The sequence below is a fragment of the Oryctolagus cuniculus genome, chromosome 9, assembly GCF_051225735.1.
Source record: "Oryctolagus cuniculus isolate XC-2025 breed Fujian yellow rabbit chromosome 9, ASM5122573v1, whole genome shotgun sequence".
In the NCBI taxonomy this organism is placed as follows: domain Eukaryota; kingdom Metazoa; phylum Chordata; class Mammalia; order Lagomorpha; family Leporidae; genus Oryctolagus; species Oryctolagus cuniculus.
Genome location: NC_142875.1, coordinates 90981 through 117019, shown reverse-complemented (window position 1 = coordinate 117019; position 26039 = coordinate 90981). Strand labels below are relative to the sequence as shown.

General features: G+C 47.4%; 1 protein-coding gene across 8 annotated transcripts in view; it reads left to right on the top strand.

Annotated features, from left to right (window-relative positions):
- The first annotated feature begins 2388 nt into the window (after positions 1 to 2388).
- CDC16 (cell division cycle 16) overlaps positions 2389 to 26039 on the top strand; it is a 37813-nt gene continuing 14162 nt past the window's right edge. For 2 of the 8 annotated variants that reach the window (XR_011378591.2, XM_051829405.3), the window contains exons 1-13: positions 2466 to 2639; positions 4627 to 4681; positions 4777 to 4874; positions 5701 to 5739; positions 6065 to 6205; positions 8741 to 8900; positions 10168 to 10259; positions 10726 to 10859; positions 11958 to 12037; positions 14085 to 14134; positions 15930 to 16003; positions 16634 to 16717; positions 19420 to 19545. Coding sequence is in view for 5 of the 8 variants with exons in the window: in XM_051829405.3 (XP_051685365.1) it covers positions 2592 to 2639; positions 4627 to 4681; positions 4777 to 4874; positions 5701 to 5739; positions 6065 to 6205; positions 8741 to 8900; positions 10168 to 10259; positions 10726 to 10859; positions 11958 to 12037; positions 14085 to 14134; positions 15930 to 16003; positions 16634 to 16717; positions 19420 to 19545 (1181 nt within the window). In the remaining 3 variants the exon portion in view is untranslated. Of the gene's footprint in view, positions 2407 to 2465; positions 2640 to 4626; positions 4682 to 4776; positions 4875 to 5700; positions 5740 to 6064; positions 6206 to 8740; positions 8901 to 10167; positions 10260 to 10725; positions 10860 to 11957; positions 12038 to 14084; positions 14135 to 15929; positions 16004 to 16633; positions 16718 to 19419; positions 19546 to 26039 lie in introns of those variants that run through there. The other 6 variants (XR_011378592.2, XM_051829406.3, XR_016212639.1 and 3 more) reach the window with 4 other exon arrangements.

Sequence of the window (26039 nt, the reverse complement as noted above, 5' to 3'; positions counted from 1 at the left end):
GCAAGACCTGGGCCGTGGAGCAGGCAGAGAGGAAATTAGAGAAGAGGGTAGGATGGGAGCGGAGGTCTCAGGAAGCCTGAACATATGGGACCTCTGACCATTTTCTCTCCCTGCGGCAGAAATTCTCAAGGTAATTAGGCCATGCCTGGGTGGAGTAGAAGATTAGGCGTTTACTCCGTAGGTCCTGGGCCAGTCCCAGTTTCTTCAAGTTCTTTAGGAGGCAGGCCAGGAGGCATTTTGAGTCCAACCCTCGGGATTGGCCAGAGCCCATGGACTCCCTGGTAGCCCGGATCTACTGAAATTCGGTCAAGGCGTCCCCTGTCCTGGACTTCAGCAGACGGTTTAGAGGTCAGTCCTCTACGGGGCCAAGCCAGAGGCAGGACGTCTCCACAAGCCGCTGGGAGGCTAAACAGCGGAGAACAGAGCCCACGTGCGCACGATTTGGAGGTCTCTGTCCAGACAGAGAGCTAGCCAGAGATCGCAGAGACTGGGCCAACCCAGAGGAGGGAGGGAGAGCAAGGGAGAAGTTACTTACAGTTGGTCAAGCATGGTCCATAGTTAGCCTGGGGCACCAGACAGGTTCAATAAGCGAGGGGGCCTCGAACCCAGAAAGGGGAGGCTCTAAACCTCAGGTCCCCAGTTTCAGCACCATCTGTAAGGTGTCTGGTGCGAAACAGATCTTCCCAGGCAGACGAATCAATTAATTCACAGGCTTTTATTGGGGTTCCGCTCCGGGGCGAGGTTCCACGGTCCCAACAGAGCGGGGCCGGGGAAGTCGCGCGTCAGAGGTTGGGAGGGCTCCTTTTATAGATTCAGGGCATGGGAGTTAAAGGTTGAGGTGGGTCTGACCCTCATTGGTTGACCTTTAGGCACCCGCAGGGACCCTGACAAGGACTTTCTTCCCCGCAAGTACAGGCAGGGACTTCCATTCCCGCAAGTATAGGTCTTCCTCCTTGCGGATCCCAAAGCTATCACACTAGCAGATGGGAGTCTCTTTCTCTCTGTCTCTACCAGAGAGATTAAACCTAAAAGTGCATTTTTAAAGGCTATTTACCAAGAATTGGAATCGTTAAGTCAGAGTATGAGAAATTTTAGTTTGGGAAAATATTTCAAACTTGTTCATCAATGCTGCTCATTATAGCAATTTATGAGAAAGCTCATTTCCTTGCCAACAAAATGTCATTAATCTTAAACACCTATTTTTTTTTTTTTTTGACAGGCAGAATGGACAGTGAGAGAGACAGAGAGAAAGGTCTTCCTTTGCCGTTGGTTCACCCTCCAATGGCCGCCACGGCTGGCGCACTGCGCTGATCCAATGGCAGGAGCCAGGTACTTCTGGTCTCCCATGGGGTGCAGGGCACAAGCACTTGGGCCATCCTCCAGTGCACTCCCTGGCCACAGCAGAGAGCTGGCCTGGAAGAGGGGCAACCGAGACAGAATCCGGCGCCCCGACCGGGACTAGAACACGGTGTGCCGGCGCCGCAAGGCGGAGGATTAGCCTAGTGAGCCGCGGCGCCGGCCAAGAAACACCTATTTTTTTTTTTAAATATGAAAGTCAGAGTTACACAGGGAGAGGAGAGAGGCGAGGCAAAGAGAGAGGTCTTCCATCTGCTGGTTCACTCCCCAGGTGGCTGCAACGGCTGGAGCTGCACCGATCCAAAGCCAGGAGCTTCTTCCGCGTCTCCCACGCGGGTGCAGGGGCCCAAAGGCTTGGGCCATCTTCCACTGCTCTCCCAGGCCACAGCAGAGAGCTGGATCGGAAGTGGAGCAGCCGGGTGTCGAACCGGCGCCTCAGGCCAGGGCATTAACCCGCTGTGCCACAGCACCTATTCTTTTAATTTGAGAGAGAGCGCGCCAGCTCTCCCATCTGCTGGTTCCATCCGCAAGCGCCCAACACAGCTGGGGCTGCGTCAGGGGACGCCAGGGGCCTCGCACTCCATCCGCTCTCCCACGTGCCTGCCTGGGACCCATTCATTTGAGCCATCACCGATGGCCTCCAAATAGGAGAAGCTGGATCGGAAGCAGAGCCAGGACTGGAACCTGGGGACGCCAGTGCGGGATGCCAGCGACCCAAGCGGCGCGCCTTAGCTTCTTAGGCTTTTGCTTATTTTTGTTCGCAGCTCCCTCTTCTAGAGCCTGAGATGAGCCTCTTGGGTTTTCCCAAAAGGCATCCGAAAGGGCCACTGAGCTGGCCAACGCCCCTTCTGCGGATGGGGGCGAGCTCGCGCCGCCCCGGCGCCCGCCTGCGACCCGCGGCCGTGTCGATGACCCTCCCGTGGACTAGGTAAACTAGCCCGGCGCCCGGGCGCCTCGAGACGCCCACTGGCCGGGGAAGGAACTCGGGACAACCGGAACGCCTCGGAACCAGAGGCGCCGCCGCTCGCACCGGAGGGAACGCTTTTGCGGGTGACTTCCGGGGCGGGGCCTTCGGGAGCGGAAGTGCCGGGTGGCGGGGCGGGGGGGCCGCGGGGGATCCTGGTGTCTGAGGGGGCCGGCTGGAGCCGGGCGCGAGGGCTCGCGAGCCTCGGAGCGGGCGCTTTCCGGGAGGCGGGTGCGGCGTCGACCGGCGCCTCACGCCCCGGCTCGCGGCCATGAACTTGGAGAGGCTGCGGAAGCGCGTCCGGCAGTACCTGGACCAGGTGGGTGGTCCGGCCGGGACCCTGGGCCTCGAGTGCGCCCGGGCCTGGGGGCCGCGGTGATGGCGGAGGGGCGAGGGAGGGGTCGGACTGGCGCGGGCCGCGGCTCGGCCGGCGGGAGGCCCCCGGGGTCGGGCGCCGCTGCAGGGAGGCCGCCCACGTGTCAGGCCCGCGGCCGGCCGGGATCGGAGGGTCGTCTCAGAGCAGATTTGCGGGGTGCTCCGTGAGCTTGGCCGGCCAGCAGAGCGTCGGCTGCAGTCGTAGTTGCGGTTCTTACTGACTGAGCGAAGATGTCAACTCGCCTGCCGTCTCGAGTCAGCGCTTTTAAAATCTTGCTAACCGCATCCGCGTTCCCTGCCTGCCTTTGAACGGCAGCACAGCGTGCTAAGGCAGGAAGTGTCCCCAGAATCTGCAGCCACGTCTTTGTGCGCGATGCCGTGAAGATTTGCTAAAACGCTGGCGGGCAGTGCATTGGAAACGCAGTGAGGAGAAGGCGCGTTCCAGCGCAGTGTTCCGGGTTGAACGCTGCGTGATTCGGCCAAACGTTTGCAGTTGCTGGAGAGCTGTCGTTTTGTTTGCCATACGTCCCTTGAATCAAACAGCAGATGTGTTCCAGCCGTTTTTTTCTTGGCCGTGGGATGTATCGAGGAGTAAGACAGGCCTGGTTCTGCCAGCAGGGACCATCCCGTGGGTGTCCCCTTTCCGCCCCCCGGCAGCGGATGTCCGTGTTTCACGTGCAGGGAGCGGGCAGAGGTGGGAGAGGGGCTGAGTGAGGGCCAGGAGACTGCAGTGGCCATGGTGAATCTGAGTGGCTCATTTCTGGTGGAGCTGGCCGGAGAAGGGGACTTTCCCAGTGGTCAGTGAAGGTTTGTGTGTGTTTGAAATTTGAGTAGTACTCAGTTTACAACTGTGTTGTATGAGGTGTTTGAGTGCAGGGTTTCATCTAGGAAATTTCATTTTGGGATTCACTAACAGCTTGTTGAAAGTGTTGCTATGTAAATATCAATACAAGAAGTACTAATGACTAGAGACTGAGCTATTGCAAAATAATCATTTAAATTATCTCCTGTTTTAGATACTTGCTGATACATTTTTGCAGTGTATGAGTATAAACACCCCCTGGGTGGGGGTTTGCTGCAGGGGTTTGAGAGGCACCTTGGGGTGTCCGCATCCTATGTCAGAGCACCTGGTTAGAGTCCTGGCTCTGCTTCTGATCCAGTGTCCTGCTAATGTGCCCCCTGGGAAGCAACAGGTGATGGCTGAAGTTCGTGGTCCCTGCCACCCATGTGAGGGATCTGGGTTGAATTCTTGGCTCATGGCAGGAATCTGGGGAGTGAACCAGGGGATGGAAGCTCACTCGCTCTTGCGCCCGCGCTCTCTGCCTTTTTTTTTTTTTTTTCTCTTTTAAGATGTATTTATTTATTTGAAAGTCACAGAGAGAGGGGATGAGAGATAATCTTCCAGCCACTGGTTCACCGCCCCCAGATGGCCATAATGGCCAGGGCTGAGCTAGGCCAAAGCCAGGAACTTGAGTTGGGTCTCCCACTTGGGTAGCAGAGGCCCAAACACTTGGGCCATCTTTTGCTGCTTTTCCCAGGACATTAGCTGGGAGCTAATTGGAAGTGGAGCAATCAGGACTCTAACCAGCGCCCGTATGGGATGCTGGTGTCTCAGGCGTCGGCTTTACCAACTATACCACAACACCAGCCCCTCTCTGCTTTTCAAATGAAATAAAAGTATAATTTAATAAAAAGCCTTAATGAATTGTATATGCAGAAATTCTACAGTAATATTTTTATTGTGCCATTGAACTAAAACTCATGCTAGCTGAGCTGTAACACTGTGGTGTGACAGACCCCATGCTACATGTAACAGGCTGTTGTGTGGAAGTGTTGGTGTATGCTGTAGGGGTCTACTAACTGTAGGTGTCTGTTTAAAGCTGTTGAAGTGACAGCACACTCACCGCTTGCCTTTCCTTTTTTGTGCTCAGCAACAGTATCAGAGTGCTCTGTTTTGGGCAGATAAAGTAGCTTCCCTCTCTCATGGTAAGTGACAAATGCCAAGTTTTTTCTGTTTAACCTTTTGAAATGTTTCTGTCTCGCCTTGCACCTCTGACGTCTTGTGTGACTGTTCCCTGCAGAGGAGCCCCAGGACGTGTATTGGCTGGCTCAGTGCCTGTACCTGACCGCACAGTATCACAGAGCAGCCCATGCGCTCCGCTCTCGGAAACTGGACAAAGTGAGTGCAGAGTCGTGTGAACTTAACAACTTGGATTAGTGTTTTAGGAGCATCTCCTCTTTATGCCAAACTTGTTTAAAGGGGTTCAGTATTTAGTTTTTCTTGAATGTGAAAAGATATTAGTTATTTCTAACCATGGTCCCTCCATCTAGTCACTGAGTTCTACAGATTCTGTGTTCTCTGCAGCTTTGAAATCACGGGTATCTCTTTTCATCTCCTCACCACTATTGCTAAACTCTCTGTCTTGTCTCTTTTCTCCACTAACATTTCCTCCCTTCCCACCTTCCCTGGGTCCAATTCACTTGTAAACTGCAAGGATGGCCTGGATCTGATTTTGTCACCCACGGAGTCTTTCAGCAATTTCCTGTTACCTACAGGATCAAGTCAGATGCCTGAGGTCCTCCAGGATTTCTCTCTAGTCTGTGTTTAACTTGCTGCCACCATCAGTGCAAGTAGCACAGTCTGTTTTGAGCTGCCTTGGTTCCTTGGACCTGTAGCACCCAGTGCCTGGTTGCGCCCAGCTCCTCACCAGCCCTCTCTCTGCCATGTCTCCTTCTTGAGCTGCTTGCGTGTACTTCTTTTGTGGTGCTTATCCGCTGTGCTGTTTTTGTCTCCCTGTTGTATGTAACTGCTAAAGCAGACCCTCAGTCCTTTTTGAATCCTTAGTGAACAGGAGGCTAATGATCAATATAGGTTTTAAAAGTACTGGAATATTTTTTTACACTGCAATGAGAAATTATGAAATTAGCTCTCTATCCTTCCAGTTTTTTTAAGTGAAGAGACATACTATTTTGACTACTTTTTGATGGTTTTCTTTCTTTTCTAGCTATATGAAGCATGTCGATACCTTGCAGCTAGATGCCATGTAAGTGTTCTCAGTTCCAGTTTTGTTCAATGAGACTTTGATCATGCAGTGTTAGGTCTCCTGCATGTATATGTGAGAATTTTAATGGTGGTTCATGGCAGGTTATTAAAGTATTTCATGAGCAAATGTTCATTTCTTTTTCACTGTTTGCTGTAAAATACTGGTTCTTCATTTACTAAAAGGTGACATGCCTGAAGAAAATTGTATTTTAGACATTTTAAAATCTATGGATATAATACTTTGATTTCCCTTTAAAGCTGTAGAGTATGTGTGTGTGTTTGCTGTGAGAAGCCACGCTGATGACTAGCGTTTCTGTTCTCTGTAGTATGCTGCAAAAGAGCACCAGCAGGCTCTCGACATTCTTGATATGGAGGAGCCAATCAACAAAAGATTATTTGAAAAATACTTGAAGGATGAGAGTGGTTTGAAAGACTCCTCCAGTGACTGGGAGATGTCACCATCCTCAGTAAGTGACAATATTTTCACTCTCATTGAAATCAGGAAGAACTCACATTGCTAGCATCCTTGTGTAATGGTGCTTGCCGACTTATTTATGCACCTCAGCATCTCACCCAGCAAGATGAGAACTTTCTGAGCTGTCAGCTGGAAGCTGTAATTAGGTTCTCAGATGCTCCTGAGGTGGTCTGGCCTGCTCTCTCCCTCTAAAGTTCTGACAACGTGCACCACTATCTGTGGGTGGGACAGCCTTCCTCCTGGTTCTATGTTCTGTGTTTTGGACCCAAAGAAACCTTGATTGGCTCAGTTTGTTTCTTTCCAGGAAATACTGTTTATTTCACGGTTCTTTGTTCTGTTTTCCTCATATGTTCCAGTTTGCATACTTCCCAAGATCTCGTACAGAGACTATGAAATATAACTTAATATCAGCCACAGTCAGATGGCTAATACGAATTGTTACTTTTTTTTCACAGTTTGCTGAGACATAATTCACACCCAATGCAATTCATTCACTTAGAAATGTGCAGTTTGATGGTGTTTAGTATATTGAGCGTATTCACGGAAGTGGTCAGTTCTGGAACGTCTGGTATATTCGCAGAGTGGTACAGGCCTCGTGGTCAGTTCTGGAATGTCTAGTATGTTTACAGGGTGGTACAGGCCTTCCCTGCTCTGTTCTAGAACATTTAGTGTATTCACAGAGTGGTGCAGGCCTTGTGGTCAGTTCTCAGAACATCTTTTATCCTGCAGGGACCCTGAATCCCTTGATTTTCACCCCAGTTCTTTGTATCAGACGTGTAAGGAACCTGGTTCTCGTTTCCATCTTAGAGCATGAGGAATATTGCACATTCTAGGTTTTTTTCTCTACTGTCCGTCCGTCCCTCCCTCCCTCCCTCCCTCCCTTCTGTCTTAATCTGTTTACTCATCTACTTTATGTATTCAGAAGCAAGTTAATTTTTCTGCCAGGAAATGCTTTTATGAATGAGTTTGGAATTATTTTTGAATCTTTTAGCATTTATCTGCTAAGAAATGGGTAATTCATTTATAATGTTGTTTATGTTGTAAAATTACTTTTTTTCAGTGTCTCAGAAGATACTGTCTAGGTCTAAGATTCTCACAATGCCAGTTGTTTTTAAAATGTCGATTGACAAATTCCTTTCAAATCCTTGATGATTCTTGCTGCTTCTCAGCTGCAGTTCTTGAGGTTCAGTTCTGGAAAGGGAGTCAGGTTTCCATAAATCTCTTGTAAGTGGTGGTGCTGAGTTGCTGTTGTGCATGTTCCTGTGTGTTGTCCTAGGAGGGGTAGTAGCATCTGTAACCCCCAGAGGTCTGTAAGTTAGGTTGTGTTTCCCCCTCTTTACCAATGGGAACAGGAAACAGAAGCCATGAGAGGGTAGATCACTTGTCAAAGCTCATGAGTACGTGACATGGCTTTGATATGAACTCATGTGTGTCCAGCTGCACCAAGCCATGCTCCTGGCTAGTGGGACCCCTGTGCTGCATTGCTGTCAGTTTTTCACAAACTAAGATCTTTTCACAGGGGAAAGAAAGTTTGCTGTCTTTCTTTTTTTTTTTTTTTTTTGACAGGCAGAGTGGACAGTGAGAGAGAGAGAAAGGTCTTCCTTTGCCGTTGGTTCACCCTCCAATGGCCGCCGCGGCCAGCGCGCTGCGGCTGGCGCACCGCGCTGATCTGATGGCAGGAGCCAGGTGCTTCTTCTGGTCTCCCATGGGGTGCAGGGCCCAGGGACTTGGACCATCCTCCACTGCACTCCCTGGCCATAACAGAGAGCTGGCCTGGAAGAGGGGCAACCGGGACAGAATCCGGCGCCCCGACCGGGACTAGAACCCAGTGTGCCGGTGCCTCAAGGTGGAGGATTAGCCTAGTGAGCCGCAGCGCCGGCCAGTTTGCTGTCTTTCAATCCTTGATGTATTTGGGGCAGAACAAATGATGAACCCAGTAGCTGTGGCATGTACAGGAAGATTTGTTGGGCTAAAGTGATTTGAACTCCAGGAAGAAAGACTAGAGAAGCTGTGTTTTGTTTTCTCATGTTCACGTAATTATTATTCTTTTTTTTTTTTTTTTTTTTTTTGACAGGTAGAGTTATAGACAGTGAGAGTGAGAGAGAGAGAGAAAGGTCTTCCTTCTGTTGGTTCACTCCCCAAATGGCCGCTATGGCCGGAGCTGCACCAATCCGAAGCCAGGAGCCAGGTGCTTCTTCCTGGTCTTCCATGAGGGTGCAGGGGCCCAAGCACTTAGGCCATTCTTCACTGCCCTCCTGGGCCACAGCAGAGAGCTGGACTGGAAGAGAAGCAACTGGGACTAGAACCTGACACCCATATGGGATGCCGGCGCCGCAGGTAGAGGATTAACCAAGTGAGCCACGGCGCCGGCCCTTCAAGTAATTCTTAACAATGATTTAACAGTTGGGATGAACTAAATCTTGCAGAAGTATTAAAGCTTCTTGCCATTCTAATAATAAATAATTTATAGTAAAAAAATAAGTTTAGAAGCATTAATAACTTAGTATGTGACTTGTATTTTCATCAGATAAAGAGTTCAATTTGTCTTTTACGAGGGAAGATCTATGATGCTCTGGATAACCGAACCTTAGCTACCTACAGCTACAAAGAAGCTTTGAAGCTCGACGTCTACTGTTTTGAGGCATTTGATCTTTTAACGTCACACCACATGTTAACAGCCCAAGAAGGTTCGGAAGCTCTGGTATTCTTATGTTTAGCACAGTTAATGCTGTTTTTTTCTCTGAAATCTGGAGTCAAGAGTAGGCGTAAGCAGACCTGCTAAATAATTTTCACAGTGACTTCATATGAGAGCACACCGCCAGACGCAGTACTGCCTTTTGCTATTGTAGGGATTTCTATGATGTGAGAGGCCATCTGTGGGGAGTGATCTGAAGTAGTGCAGGTGGAACTGAGGCTTCAGTATTGGATTCAGTGATCCCAGCCTGGCTGCATGGTCAGTCCCTGAGAAACTGAGAACACCAGGTCCCAACTCCAGACCTGCTCAGTCAGTCTCCAGAGGTGAGGCATCAGACGACCTCAGGCTCCAGATGACCCTCATGTACCATAGGGGCTGAGCCACTGACCTGGTGTTCAGTGCTGGTGCGAAGTGGGTGACAGAAGGAACAGAAAGTGGGGTTCAGACATCTCAGCCTAGTGCAGTGATTCTTGTCTAGTGCACTTTTTTTTTTTTTTTTTAAGATTTATTCATTTATTTGAAAGAGTTAACACAGAGAAGGAGAGAGGCAGAGAGAGAGAGGTCTTCCATCCATTGGTTCATTCCCCATTTGGCTGCAGTGGCTGGAACTGTGCCGATCTGAAGCCAGGAGCCAGGAGCTTCCTCTAGGTCTCCCATGCAGCTGCAGGGGCCCAAGGACTTGGGCCATCTTCTACTGCTGTTCCAGGATATAGCAGGGAGCTGGATCGGAATTAGAGCAGCTGGGTCTCGAACTGGTGCCCATATGGGAAGCCGGCACTGCAGGTGGTGGCTTTATCTGCCATGCCACAGTGCGGGGCCCCGTCCAGTACACTTTTGCCCTTGGGGACATTGGCCTTGTCTGCAGATCTTGGTTGTCACCACAAGGGGGAAGGAATGAGAGATGGGAGGTTGCTGCTGGCATCTAATGCCTGGAGGTCACAGGTTCTGCTGAATACTGTGCAGTGCGGGGATGTTCTCACAACAGACAGTGGAGCTAAGGTCGGGGAGGGGGCCTCAGTCCGGCTGATGTCAGCAGCCACCTGCAGGCTTCCTGGCCCAGCTCTAGAAGAGGTGCCTCTGCCTTCTGGGTGACTCACCTGGGTTTGGGAACATAGTGCCAGCTTTGTCTAGAACCTTCTAAGCTTATTTTCTTTTTTGAAGTTTTATTTAGTAGGAACTATAGGAGAATATTTTTAACTGCTTTGTTTTTTTCTATGAATATTATGAGGACATTCTCTTTTTTTCTTACCGTTTATAAGAAAAAGAACTTCTTGACTCACTACCTCTTAACAAACTTTGTGCCGAAGAACAGGAATTGCTACGTTTTCTATTTGAAAACAAATTAAAAAAGGTAAGGAAAACACAAAATTAGTATTTACTTTATGTAAATGTCTTGTTTCTTCCACTAAATTTGGCCTCTTATTTTTAAAAATAAAAAAAATTAAGATACTTTGTAAGATTAGATCCAGATTATTTAAAATACATGATATGATTCCTAAAAAAACAAAACTTTCTTCCTTCCAAGGACTCCTTATACTAAAAGGTTGAATTATCAAATCAATGGGATGGTGTTGCATGTAAATAAGGATTTTTCTTGTGTTTCCTGAGCCCCTGCTTGGTGAAGTGCTTCTTGTCAGGGGACTGTGCAAGGACATTGAGAGGAGTCTTGATGACACTTGAAGTCAGTGAAGTTGTCAGAGACTTACGTTTGTCCTTGCTTGTGTAAATGTTTCAACCACTTAGGCCAAACAGAGATTGAGTTTGTCTTTTGATTTGTTGTTGTTCATTGAGTTTATGTTTTGATTTCTCTGTTTCAGTATAATAAACCTGGTGAAACTGTCATTCCTGAGTCTGTAGATGGCCTGCAGGAGAACCTGGATGTGGTAGTGTCTTTAGCGGAGAGACATTATTATAACTGTGACTTTAAGATGTGCTACAAGCTTACTTCTGTGTGAGTATATCCATCTGTTTTTGTATAGGGCCTTGGGGTCTAGCACATATCCAAGTAACACACAGATGAGCTTTCTGTATACTCTGGGGCTAGGTGTGGGTCAATGAGGTCGCCTTTACTGTTAGCTGAGCACCAAACGGGGCGCTGTCCTAAAAGAGCAACTGACAAGCACAGGACTGCAGATTGCAAGTGACTGTTTGCACTGGGAAGAGTGTCCGTCTTCCTCGCCCCAGTCTTAATAATCGTTGGCAAATGTGAAAGTACTCTTTTGGTGCACAGCTTTTTATAAAATATGCTCTCTTTATTTAAGTATAGGCTAATACAACCTTACAGGCACTGTGTGCTGGTCTGGCACCTCACTTGCACAACAGTATTCCAGTCTGTGTAATTCACACTTATCCTTCAGCTAAATTACATATGCTGAATTGTGTGTATCTTTTGGGCTGTTTAAGATTTTTTTTTTTTTTTTTTTTTGACAGGCAGAGTGGACAGTGAGAGAGAGAGAGACAGAGAGAAAGGTCTTCCTTTGCCGTTGGTTCACCCTCCAATGGCCGGCGCGGCCGGCGCGCTGTGGCCAGCGCACCGCGCTGATCCGATGGCAGGAGCCAGAAGCCAGGTGCTTTTCCTGGTCTCCCATGGGGTGCAGGGCCCAAGCACCTGGGCCATCCTCCACTGCACTCCCTGGCCACAGCAGAGGGCTGGCCTGGAAGAGGGGCAACCGGGACAGAATCCGGCGCCCCGACCGGGACTAGAACCCGGTGTGCCGGCGCCGCTAGGCGGAGGATTAGCCTAGTGAGCTGCGGCGCCGGCTTAAGATTTTTTTAAATCACAAAATGTATAATTGGCAAATACTTGTGATCCATTTAATCTTCATATTGTTTCTGATGCTTTTAAATAATTGGACTTTATTTTATATAAGTGTGTTGATTTGTGGTAAACATATGTGATACTGTTTATTTTCATTCTTCCCAAATATACCACAATTTTTTCATTTATAAGCTAGCCATTGTCTTAGTCTGAAGGTGGTGGAGTGAGGTGCAGTGCTGGGTGCTAGCACTGTTTCTGAGGTGCTGATGGGTCGGTTGCTTTAACTTTCAGAGTAATGGAGAAAGACCCTTTCCATGCAAACTGTTTGCCTGTACATATAGGGACACTGGTGGAACTGAATAAAGCGAATGGTAAGACTTCTTTCTTTCTTTCTTTTTTTTTTTTTTTTTTGACAGGCAGAGTGGACAGTGAGAGAGAGAGACAGAGAGAAAGGTCTGCCTTTGCCGTTGGTTCACCCTCCAATGGCCGGCGCGGCCGGCGCGCTGTGGCCAGCGCACCGCGCTGATCCGATGGCAGGAGCCAGAAGCCAGGTGCTTTTCCTGGTCTCCCATGGGGTGCAGGGCCCAAGCACCTGGGCCATCCTCCACTGCACTCCCTGGTCACAGCAGAGGGCTGGCCTGGAAGAGGGGCAACCGGGACAGAATCTGGCGCCCCGACCGGGACTAGAACCCGGTGTGCCGGTGCCGCTAGGCGGAGGATTAGCCTAGTGAGCCGCGGCGCCGGCCAAGACTTCTTTCTTACTAAAACAGTTCTTGAGACAAAAAGTAATTTCTGTAACTCTTAAAATTTTGTGTTTCTGATCCTGGGTAGTTGAGATTGCAGGTAACAACATTATAGAATTCTCCAGTAAAAGTAAGATGAGGGGAAAGAACTGTGTATCACAGTGACCTCTAACACAGTGGTTTAAATCTTTATCCCTGTTTCCTTTTTTTTTTTTTTTTTTTTTAAGATTTAATTAATTTATTTAAGAGGTGGTTAAAGACAGAGAGAGAGAAACAAAGGTCTTTCATTTGCTGGCTCATTCCCCAAATGGCCACAACGGCCAGAGCTGGTTCTCTCTTAAGCCAGGAGCCCGGAGCTTCTTCTGGGTCCCTCATGAGAGTGCAGATGCCCAAGCATTTGGGCCATCTTCCACTGCTTTCCCAGGCCATAGCAGAGAACTGGATCAGAAAAGGAGCAGCTGGGACATGAACCGTCGCCCGTATGGGACACCAGCATTGAATCGGAGGCTTAGCCTACTGTGCCACAGCACCAGCCCCCAATCCCTGCTTCCTTTTCTAAGATGTAACTTGTGGTTCCAGGTCTGTTAGGGTTAGAGTGTTTTTTTTTTTTTTTCTTCTTTTTGTAAATTAAATAAGAAAACTGATGTGGCAAGAGGTAGTAAGTGTTAAAAATCAGAAGGGAACAAACAGTTGTGTTTTCTATATTTTTGCATTTCAGAAACAGTTGTGTTTGGACTGTATTTGCCCTTCAGTGTTTCAAAACTGTATAGAGGGGCCGGCTCTGTGGTATAATACGTTAAGCTTCTGCCTGTGGCGCTGGAATCCCATATAGGTGCCAGTTCATGTCCTGGCTGCTCCACTTCTGATCCAGCTCTCTGCTGTGACCTGGGAAAGCAGTAGAAGATAGCATAAGTACTTGGGCCCCTTCCCTCGTGGGAGACCCAGAGGAAGCTCCTGTCTCCTGGCTTTGGATTGGCTCAGCTCTGGCCACTGTGGCCACCTGGGGAGTAAACCGGTCACTTGGGGAGTGAACCGGCAGATGGAAGACCTTTCTCTCTGTCTCATCCTCTGTCTGTAACTCTCCCTCTCAAATAAGTAAATAAATAAAGAAATAAAGAAATAAACCTTAAAAAAAAAAAAAAAAAGAAAACAAAACTGTATAGAGAGCCCTGTCTGGAGGGGAAGCCCAGGCGTCAAGCTTACTGTGGTCTATGGCTGCAGCATAGTGTGCCCCGAGTTGTGAGATGCTGAGGTTTACATATTTCTCAGAAGGAAATAATCTGGCTGATCTGGTCAGCTGTGGAGTTTGCTGAGGCACATTGGTTGTGTGTGGTTGCAGTGGTGGCCTGGACAGTGTGGTGAAGTTCATTGTCAGGGCACCATGGTGCCCATGCTGCCCACCTTGTGTCCCTCCGCACTCAGTCACTCATTAAGCGCTTGGTGGCTGCGTGGGCCTGGCACCTGGTGAGGTGTTGGGCCTGTGTTTGCCTGATGAGGCTTTTCTACTTCACTAGGTAAATGGCTGTTGAATCTGGCAGGAAAGAAGGTATGAAATTATTGCTGTGAGAACAGACTTTGTGTCGTTGTGAACAGTTGGGACTAAGGGGAAAGTCCTATTTTAAATTGCATTTGATGTGAGTAATTATATTCCTTTTTTTCTTTTTCCCTAATACAGAGCTTTTCTATCTGTCTCATAAACTGGTGGATTTATATCCCAGTAATCCTGTAAGTAATGTAAATGTCTTTTCCAGCAGTGTATTTTGTTACCTGAACTTTAATAAAATACTGAATTAGTATTTAGATAATAGCTTATTTTTAAATTTAAGCAAATAAATTTTTTTTTTTTGACAGGCAGAGTGGACAGTGAGAGACACAGAGAAAGGTCTTCCTTTTGCCGTTGGTTCATCCTCCAGTGGCTGCCGTGGCCGGCGCGCTGCAGCCAGCGCACCATGCTGATCCGAAGCCAGGAGCCAGGTGCTTCTCCTGGTCTCCCATGGGGTGCAGGGCCCAAGCACCTGGGCCATCCTCCACTGCACTCCCAGGCCACAGCAGAGAGCTGGCCTGGAAGAGGGGCAGCCGGGACAGAATCCGGCGCCCCGACCGGGACTAGAACCCGATGTGTGGGCGCTGCAAGGTGGAGGATTAGCCTATTGAGCCGCGGCGCCGGCTGCAAATAATGTTTTATTTAAAGTGTTGAGTAGAATCTCTTGGTGCTTAGAATACTTAGATATCAGCATTAACTTTTTTAGTTCATGAAGTATTTTTTTTTATTTAACATTTTATTTATTTATTTGAGAGGTAGAGCTACAGACAATGAGAGAGAGATAGAGAGAAAGGTATTCCAGCCGCAACTGCCATAGCTGAGCCGATCCAAAGCCAGGAGTCAGGAGCTTCTTCTGGGTCTCCCATGTGGGTATAGGGGCCCAAGCACGTGGGTCATCTGCTGCTTTCCCAGGCCATTACAGAGAGCTGGATTGGAAGAGGAGCAGCCAGGACTCGAACCAGTGCCCATGTGGGATGCTGGTGCTGCAGGCGGAGGATTAACCTGTGCCATAGTGCTGGCCCCGAAGGTGTTTTTTAATTAGACTGAAACAATAACTTTAAAACTAAAACCTTTGTGTTTTTCTCATTATAGAGATTATACATGCTTGTTATTTAAAAATACTTAGTATACAGAAATATAAAGTAGTGACTGTGCCAGTAATGCTCCCACTCTTCAGAAGAAATGCTAATAATTGATAGGTAGCTTTGGGGCAGCCATTCAGCCTGCATCTCATATTGGAGTACCTGGGTTGGATCCCTAGCTCTTGACCCCAGCTTCCTGCCAGTGTAGACCCTGGGAGGCAGCAGGTGGTGGCTCAAGTGGTTGGGTTCCTGCCACTCACATTGGAGATCTGGATTAAGCTCCTGGCCCCTGGCTTCAGCCTGACCCAGCCCTGACTGTTGCAGGAGTGAATCAGCAGATGGGAATGTGTGTGTGTACTCTGCCTCTCAGATAATTTTTTAAAAATTGATGGCTTGTTCACATTTTATGTGTAAGATGATTCACTGAATTGCATGCTGTCTGAATCAGTGTCTTCCAAGCTGCCGTGGGGAAATGTGGATGGGAATGGACTCAGAAGCTGTGTCCTTATGACAGAGTCAGGAGTCAAGCTCTGAGTCAGATCTGCACCCTGGCACAGTGTGAAGTGTGCAGGAGAAGCCAGCTAGACACGAGCCACACTAAGGGGAGAGCCAGGAAGTGCCTAGGAGGGCCAGGGCTCCAGCTTGCTTTGAAATACCATGTCCCTTAGGAGCCCTGTCTTGGTGTTGAAGCCAACTGGGGGATGGGGATTAGTTGTGGAATTCCTGTTGTGTTCTCATCTAGGACCAAATAGATAGACTGTCTGGGAAATTTCTGACTTGAACTAGAATAAATGACATAGGAACATCTAGTCTTACTTTTGTGTGGTCTAATGTGTTATAAATACTTATTGAAAACTAAGTGTCTTTTGGTCACGGTAAATTTTGAACATTTTAGGTGTCTTGGTTTGCAGTGGGATGTTATTATCTCATGGTTGGTCATAAAAATGAACATGCCAGAAGATACCTCAGGTATGCATTTATTGTCTTGCCCCTGCTGTGAACCTGTAGGAAGCCATTTCTTGCTGCTGTGCTGTAAGTGCAGGGATTAGTGTTGAGGACTTGAGTGTGGGTGAGGAGTGAGTATTTCTTCAGACTCAAGATGCCGTGGCAGAAGATAAACTAAATCAGTTCTCCTGGAGCTCAGATGTTTTTAATACTATCAATGAGAACAAATATGAAATGAAATAATATAGTTGCAGAGGTTGTTTTTCATTACAGAGATACTATTAACCTTTTGTTTTTAAGACTTATCCTGTAAATAATTGTGAAATTACACGAAGCTTCACTTAACACCAGGGTCACTGGATGTGACTGTAAAGCAGAATTCTCCACTACGTGAACTCATTCCTATGTGGATCTGCTGAAGATGAAGCCGCACAGCCCAGTCAGGCTCTCCAACCAGGGTCAGGTGATAGGAAACTGTCCAATATGTGAAGAATTAATTACAGACTGAATGTAGTGGATCCTGTGATTTCATCTATGCAAAGTAGAAAGTGATCTCTAAGGGAGAATGGTCTTTGGGGTCAGACTTGAATTCTGATCCAAGTTTTGTGATCACTAACAATAGTGCTTTGGCAAAGTTACTTTCTCTCTTCTCAGAAAGTGGGGATCGGGGCCAACATCCCATATTGGAGCTCTGCTTCCAGTCCTGGCTGCTCCGCTTCTGATCCGGCTCCCTGGAAGGTAGCGGAGGATGCCCCAAATACTTTGGCCCTGCTATGCACACGGGAGACATGGATGGTGTTCTGGGCTCCTGGTTTCGACTTGGCCCAGCACTGGCTGTGGCAGGCATTTGGGGAGTGAACCAGTCTTTCTTGCCACTCTCCGTTTCAAATAAATAAATATATATATTTTTACATGGGAATATGTGTGTGTGTGTATGTGTGTGTGTATATATATATATAATTAACACACAAAATGTTACAGCTTTCATATAAACAATAATTCATTACAGGATACTATTACGGGAAAAAGCCATTTACAATAACATCAATGAAGATAAAACATTTAGGAATAGCATTAACAAAATATATGCAAAACTTATATGAGTTGGGGCTGGTGCTGTGGCGTAGTGGGTAAACCCACACCCTGCAATGCTGGCATGCCGTATGGGCAGCGGTTTGAGACCCAGCTGCTCCACTGTCGATCCAGCTCTCTGCTATGGCCTGGGAAAGCAGTAGAAGGTGACCCAAGTCCTTGGGCCCCTGCAACCAAGTGGGAGACCCAGAAGAAGCTCCTGGCTCCTGGCTTTGAATCGGCGTGGCTCCAGCTGTTGTAGCCACCTGGGTAGTGAACCAGCGGATGGAAGACCTATCTCTCTCTCTCTGCTTCTCCTTTTCTCTCTGTGTAACTCTGACTTTGCAGTAACTAAATACATCTTAAAAAAAAAAAAAAAAAACTTATATGAGGAAAACTTTTTTTAATAGAAAGCTTTGATTTAATAAGTATAAATTTCATAGGTACAACTTTTGGATTATAGCATTTTCCCCCCCATACCCGCCTTCCCTCCCCCAAACCGCCTCACCTCCTACTCCCTCTCTCGTCCCATTCTTCATTAAGTTTCATTTTTAATTATATGCAGAAGATCAACTCTATACTAAGTAAAGATTTCAATGGTTTTATATATATTTTTAAAGATTTATTTATTTATTTGAAAGAGTTACACAGAGAGGCAGAGAGATCTTCCATCCACTGGGTCACTTCCCAGTTGGCTGCAACGGCTGGAGCTGTCCTGATCCAAAGCCAGGAGCCAGGAGCTTCCTCTGGGTCTCCCACCTGAGTGCAGGGCCCCAAGGACTTGGGCCATCTTCTACTGCTTTCCCAGGCCACAGCAGAGAGCTGGATTGGAAGTGGAGCAGCCAGGTCTTGAACTGGCGCCCATGTGGGATGCTGGCACTGCAGGTGGCAGTTTTACCTGCTATGCCACAGCATAAATATATAAATATATATATATTTATATATATATATTTATTTTTTATTTAATTAATTAATTTATTTTTTGACAGGCAGAGTGGACAGTGAGAGAGGGACAGAGAGAAAGGTCTTCCTTTGCCGTTAGTTCACCCTCCAATGGCCGCCGCGCTGCAGCCGGTGCACCGCACTGATCCGAAGGCAGGAGCCAGGTGCTTCTCCTGGTCTCCCATGGGCTGCAGGGCCCAAGGACTTGGACCATCCTCCACTGCACTCCCTGGCCATAACAGAGAGCTGGCCTGGAAGAGGGGCAACCAGGACAGAATCCGGCACGACCCGGACTAGAACCCGGTGTGCCGGCGCCGCAAGGTGGAGGATTAGCCTATTGAGCCACGGCACCAGCCTTTTTATTTATTTTTTTGATAGGCAGAGTTAGACAGTGAGAGAGAGAGAGACAGACAGAAAGGGCTTCCTTCTGTTGGTTCACCCCCCAAATGGCTGCTGCAGCTGGTGCACTGCGCCCATCCGAAGCCAGGAGCCAGGTGCTTCCTCCTGGTCTCCCACGTGGGTGCAGGGCCCAAGCACTTGGGCCATCCTCCACTGCACTCCTGGGCCACAGCAGAGAGCTGGACTGGAAGAGGAGAAACCAGGACAGAATCCAGCACCCCAACCGGGACTAGAACCCTGGGTACCGGTGCTGCAGGCGGAGGAGGATTAGCCAAGTGAGCCGTGGCGCCAGCAAATATATATATATATATATATATATATATTTTGAAAATAACTAAAAATGATGTGCTTCTGTCCCAGGATTGTTAGGAAATTGTTAAGATGGTTTGAAAGGCTTTTGCACTGGGAGGAAGATTGAGTTCTCTTTGTGTCCAGCATTTTAGAGAAGCTACAGGCTTTAGGAAGGCTGTCGGTGCTGTGATTTCCCTGTATGTTTGTCTTGTTTTGTGATATGTTCTCTTTATTCCTTATTGTGAATTAGCCATTCCAGTGTGTCCCCTAATTGAAGACTGCACATAGTCCAGTGCATGTAACTGGGGCGAATCTCTTAGTACTGTGTGTAGCCTATTATGCTCTTAGGCCTTGGTGTACTTAATTTAAAGTGAGTTATTAGGATGGTGTCAGCATCGGAGGCATCTGATAATAGTGCCTGGTATAAAATAGGCCCTCAGTAAACATTACCTCTACTACACTTGTTGAATAGTTCTTGCAACTTTTATATAGAATGCTGATGGGTTCAGCTGTAGTACCTGGAAAGTTGTGGACTTCACTTCTAAACTGTAGTCACTTTTTGCTTGTGCTATTATTAACCATTGCTTCAGTTCAAATGAGAGAGCACAGATGTTACATTAGAGTTTAATATGTGGACCGTTTTTATTTAATGTTACTAATAAACATCTTTGATGCCATCTACTTAGATAAAATTAATTGAAGACTAAATATGTTACTTAGATGAACTCTTGTTTCAGCAAAGCTACAACGCTTGAGAAGACGTACGGGCCTGCGTGGATTGCCTATGGACATTCATTTGCTGTTGAGAGTGAACATGACCAGGCGATGGCTGCCTACTTCACAGCAGCACAGCTCATGAAAGGGTATGGTTGAGCAGACTGGCTCAGTGCTTTGGAGGGGTTTCCGTGTTAGCAAAATGAAATGGAATTTTTATTATTACTATTACTTCCACTTGGTTACTGAACTAAACAAAAGCATTGTAGTCACCTCTTACCAGTAGCTCGTGACTGTACAGTAGCTGTGGAGACGAAGAGGGAAAGCAGCTGGTGTAGTGAATCTGCCTAGCATTTTATCTCGTTGCAGCAAGGAAGTGAGAGATGAGGCCAAGAGAAGAGATGAGTGAAGAAGCTCCTCTTTACATTCTCCGTCAGAGGAGAGTCGTCAGCAGTCACTGTGTCTTCTTTAATAGATGGGGCTTAGTGGTAGTGCAGGATTGTATTTGCCCATATTCTAGATTTAAGTCAATATTATAAATGCAGTACTGATGGTGATGTATGTTACTTTTGGGGGTTTAGCTGTCATTCTCATTCATTCTTTTTGGATCTGCCATTGGTTACATCTTGCAGAGTTCTTTTGTGTGGACCACTTGCGCTGACTGAGGGTTACCCCTGTATGGAGAGGTAGTGGTGTGCAGGTCCAGAGGGCTGATTTGGCATCAGGCTGCCTGGACTCACTTCCTGATTCTTCGACGCAGCAACATGTGATCTTGGGCAAATTGCTTACCCTCTTGGAAAATAGGAATAACAAAACAATGTATTATTGTGGAGTAATTGAGATAATACTGGTGAAAGACTTTAAGCAATATCTTTTTTTTTTTTTAATTTGACAGGTAGAGTTATAGACAGAGAGAGAAAGGTCTCCCTTCTGTTGGTTCACTCCCCAAATGGCTGCAGCGGCTGGCACTATGCCGATTTGATGCCAGGAGCCAGGTGCTTCCTCCTGGTCTCCCATGCAGGTGCAGGAGCCCAAGCACTTGAGCCATCCTCCACTGCCCTCCCGGGCCACAGCAAAGAGCTGGACTGGAAGAGGAGCAACTGGGATTAGAACCTGGTGCCCATATGGGATGCTGGCACCGCGGGTGGAGGATTAACCAAGTGAGCCATGGCGCCGGTCCTTGAGCACTATCTTTTTTTTTTTTTTGACAGGCAGAGTTAGACAGTGAGAGAGACAGAGAGAAAGGTCTTCCTTTTCCGTTGGTTCACCCCCATAATAGCTGCTAAGGCTGGCATGCTGCGCTGATCCAAAGCCAGGAGCCAGGTGCCTCCTCCTGGTCTCCCATGTGGGTGCAGGGGCCCAAGCATTTGGGCCATCCTCCACTGCCTTCCCGGGCCACAGCAGAGAGCTGGACTGGAAGAGGAGCAACTGGGACTAGAACCTGGCGCCCATATGGGATGCGTGCGCAGTGGGCGGATGATTAACCAAGTGAGCCACCGCGCTGGCCCCTTGAGCAATATCCTACACATAGAGAGTACTCAGTCAGAGTTAGCTGCCTGTGCTTGTAGTGTTCAGTGCTAGGATCATGTGTTTATGTTGGCTTTCTTGATGTTAGATTTGATTTACCTTTTCAGACCATCAGACCTTTTGACAGTAAGTTCTGCATCAAATAACCTAGATTTTAAGTATAAGAGAGTTGAGTTTGGTAAGCATGATTTCTTTTTCTTTTTTTTTTTAATAAAGATTTATTTATTAATTTGAAAGTCAGAGTTACACAGAGAGAAAAGGAGAGGCAGAGAGAGATAGGTCTTCCATCCGCTGGTTCACTCCCTAAATGACTGCAATAGCTGGAGCTGTGCTGATCCGAAGCCAGGAGTCAGGAGTTTTTCCTGGGTCTCCCACTTGGTTGCAGGGGCCCAAGGACTTGGGCCACCTTCTACTGCTTTCCCAGGCCTTACCAGAGAGCTGGATTAGAAGTGGAGCAGCTGGGACTCGAACCAGCGCCTATAAGGGACACCAGCACTGCAGCTGGAGGCTTTACCTGCTATGCCACAGATTCAGCCCCAAGCATGATTTCATGTTCTCACTAGTCACCCATGAAAGCACCGTGAGGGATTCAGCTCTCTGATCATTGGCTTGAGCTGCCCTGGCCAACACCACAGCAGCAATTTTCCCCATTCTCTGGAGGCTGGGACTCCGAGATGAAGACGCTGGCCTGTCGGGTTCCTGGTGAGGGCTCTTTTCTGACTTGCAGATAGTAGCTTTCTTGCTAATGTTAGTGTTGTTGAGACTTTATTTCCTTGTTGGTCATCTGTCTAGTAACTCTAACCACTTTTGGAAGTGAGCTATGAAATCTCCAACTCATAATTATTGATTATTATTATTGTTGTTTATAAAAATTGCACTTGTTTATTTGAAAGGCAGAGTTACAGAGAGAGCAAGATGGTCCATCTGCTGTTTTACCCTTAAATGGCTGCAGTGGCCAGAGTTGGATCAGTCTGAAGCCAGGAGCTTTTTCTGGGTATCCCACATGGGTGCAAGGGCCCAAACACTTGGGCCATCTTGTGCTGCTTTCCCAGGTGCATTAGCAGGGAGCTGGATCAGAAGTGGAGTAGCCATGATGAGAACCAGCGCCCATATGGGATGCCACTACCAAATGCGGCGGCTTTACCCACTACATCCCAGTGCTGGCCCCTCCAACTCTTATTATTAAATTGTGATTTCTCCCTAAAATTCTCACAGTTTTTTTCTTACATGTTCTGATTCTCTGCTGTTCGGTACATATATGTTTATAATTGTAACTTCTTGATGGATTGAGCCTTTTTTTAATATTGTAATTGTGGGGAGCAACTCGGACTAGACTAAGTTACTGGAATTAAGACTTATTCTATGCATCTGCTCTCCCACAATATGGCGCTGGGAGAGGAGAAAACAGCTTCTACACAGCTGCCTCCAGTTCAGCCAATAAACTGTAGGACTTGCTCCTGATTGGAGAGCAGCGTGCTCGGCGTGTGGGCAGCCGAGTTAGGATTGGCGGAGGAGGACTATAAAGGAGGAGAGAGCCGGCATGCACCAGGAACATCTAAGGGGAACATCTAAGGGGAACACCTGTGCAGCCCCCGAGAGAGCCGGCCGGCGGTGTGCCGCTCCCCTGCGGAAGTGGGGAAAGTGGCCAGGGGGAACCGCCCTTCCACGGAGGTGGAAGGGACAGTAGCCAACCCGGGAAGAACCAGCAGCAAACCCGGGGAGGGCCGAGCAGACGAAAGAACAGCGCAGGGTCCTGTGTCGTTCCTCCACGAAGAGGGGGAGCGACAGTAATGTCCTTCATTGTATCTAGTAATAATTTTTGTCCCGAAGTCTATTTTATCTCACATCGGTGTAGTTGTACCAGCTCTCCTTTGGTGCTGTTTGTATGGTGTTATTTTTTTCCATCCTTATAGTTTTTTTAAAAGATTTCTTTCTTTATTGGAAAGAGAGAGAGAGAGAGAGCGGTCTTCTATCTATTGGTTCACTCCTCAGATGGCCAGAACGGTCAGCTATTAGACCAGGCCAGTGCCAGGAACTTCAGTGGCTCCCTGACAGGAGTGGCAGGAGCCCAAACACTTGGACCATCTTCTGCTTTTTCCAGGGCATTAGCAGGAAGCTGGATTGGAGGTAGAGCAGTCAGGACATGAATTGGTGCACATTTGGAATGTTGGTATCATAGGTGGTGGCTTAACCTACTATACCACAATGCTGGCCCCCGTCTTTATAATTTTAACTTCTTTGTGTCTTTGAATCTAAAGATGTCTCTTGGAGACTATATATAGTTAAATCATGTTTCTTTATCCATTCTGCCAATCTCTGCCATTTGATTGGAGTCTTTATTTCTTCATGTTTAATATACAGTCATAGGATGCATGTCTGCCATTTTGTTCTGTTTTCTATGTATCTTTTTGTGCCTCTGTTTCTGATTCCTACTTTTTTTGTGTTAAATATCTTATAATGTACCATTTTAATTGTTTTTCCTTATGCTACATATTTTCATTTTCTGAGTTCCTTTTTTTTTTAGATTTATTTATATATTTTGAAAGCTTAGAGAGAGCGAGAGAGATCTTCCATCTGCTTGTTCACTCCCCAGATGGTCATAACAGCCAGTGCTGGGCCAGGCTGAAGCCTGGAGCCAGGAGCTTCTTCCTGGTCTCCTGCGTGGGTGGTAGGGGCCCAAGTAGTTGGACCATCATTTACTGCTGGAAAGGCCATTAACAGGGAGCTGGATTTTAATTGGAGCAGCTGGGACTCAAACTGGTGCCCATATTAGGGGATGCCTGTGTCAAAGACAGTGGCTTTACATGCTGTGCCACAGTGTTGGCCCCTTTTGAGTTACTTTCTTAGTGGTTATCCTGGGGATTATAATTAACTTCATAAAATAATCTAGTTTGGATTAATACCAACTTATTTCCTTTCTTTCCCTTAATTTCAATAGTTATCCAAACCTTACTAAAATTTTTTTTTTTTTTTTGGACAGGCAGAGTGGACAGTGAGAGAGAGACAGAGAGAAAGGTCTTCCTTTACCGTTGGTTCACCCTCCAATGGCTGCCGCGGCCAGTGCACCGCGCTGATCCGATGGCAGGAGCCAGGTACTTCTCCTGGTCTCCCATGGGGTGCAGGGCCCAAGCACTTGGGCCATCCTCCACTGCACTCCCTGGCCACAGCAGAGAGCTGGCCTGGAAGAGGGGCAACCGGGACAGAATCCGGCGCCCCGACCGGGACTAGAACCCGGTGTGCCGGCGCCGCAAGGCGGAGGATTAGCCTAGTGAGCCGCAGCGCCGGCTCCAAACCTTACTAAAAATTTAGCTGTTTTCTCCCACCTCTTTGCTATTGTCATATGAGTTAATCTCTTATATTATAAACCCATCAACACAGATTTGTAATTACTTCTTTCAGTTGTGTTTTAAATCAGACACAAGAAAAGAGTTGTAAGCAAAAATAGATTTATACTGTATTCTCCTATTTACTGGTAACTTTTACTAGATTGTTTTTTCTCTTCACATAGATTCAAGTTATTCACTTGTATCTTTTCATTTTAGCTTAAAGGACTCCCTTCAGTATATCTTGTTGGGGAAGTCTGTTGGTGATGGATTCTCTCAGTTACATGGTTTTGTGACTATCACTGATTTCTCTCTATCTTCAAATCTGCACTTCAGTTCTTTCAATGAATTTTTATTTTCCGTTATTGTGCTTTTCAACATCTGAATTGCTGTTGGGTTCTTTTTTTATAATTTCTCTTTATTGCTGTTCCCTGATTGGCAAGGAGATTGTTCTCATACTTTATTTTTGTATTCATAATTTCCTCTAGTTCACTGAATATTTAAGTATTAAGTATTTGGTATGTCCAACATCTGGCCTCTAGGACAGTTTCTGATGGATGTTTCTTCCTCCCTTGTTTGCATGTAGTAACATAGTGTGGCGGTTTTGGAGATCAGATTTCCCCATCCCACCCCAAGACTTCTCATTGTGCTGCTTGTTTAGGTTCTTCCCAGAGTGAAATCTGTAGTTTGTACCCTCTGTTCTGAGGCCAGTGAAGCCACTGTCACTTGGTTGTTTTGTTGTGTATCTTGAACCATAGAGCTTCCATTCTTGGCTGAAGGACGCTGCCTGTGTTGGGGCACACCTTCAGCACTCTGAGATGGACAACTTGGCCTTAGCCCTCACTTCCTTCTTGCACAGATCCTCAAGGTCAGGCAGGGATGAGAGATGGAGGCTTTCTCCATTCTCTCCTGTGCACATGTGTAGCTGTCTGTATCCTCTGGAGTGTCTTCCAGGTGCCTGTGGACATCTTATTCCCCAGATTCCCTTAAAGGTACTTGTCCAAATCTTAAATAACTGCTGCTGATTGTTTTCAGCAAGTGGCCCCAGGATGGAGCTTTCATCATCAGGTTCACTCAGAGTCAAATAAAAGCAAGCTGGGAATGGGCCTTTTGTGAAGGAGCTGCCAGGTCAGAGAATGACAGTTTCCTGTGGCATGCGAGGGGCGGCTCCAGTGGTTCATAACTTCTGTGTTTGTGAGGCTGCTGGCAGTCAAGGCTAGTGTGAGGCCGGTGTTGGGGAGATGGGAACAGGACAAGGAAAGCTCAATAAAGGCTACTGTATTTACCAGAATCCATATTTTCCTCAATGTATGCCCTTGGCCAGCTTCTGAGTTTCTGAAGAAGTAGAATTGGCAGTTTCTGCCACTTTTTTTTTTTTTTTAAAGATTTGTTTTATTTACTTGAAAGGCAGAGTGACAGAGAGAAAGATTCTCCATCCACTGGTTCATTCCCCAAATGGCCATCACAGCTGGGGCTGGACCAGGCAAAACCAGAAGCCAGGAATTCCACTGGGGTCTCACATGTGAGTGGCAGCGGTCCAAGTACTTGGACCATCTGCTGCCTTCCCAGATGTATTAGCAGGGAGCTAGATCGCAAGTGGAGCAGCCAGAACTTGAACCAGCTTTCAGATAGTGGGTGCTGGTGTTGGGGCCGTGACTTTAACCCACTGTGTCACAACACTGGTCTAGGGCCAGTGCTGTGGCATAGCAGGTAAAGCCGCCGCCTGCAGCACTGGCATCCCATTTGGGCGCCGGTTGGAGTCCCAGCTGCTCCACTTCCCATCCAGTTCTCTG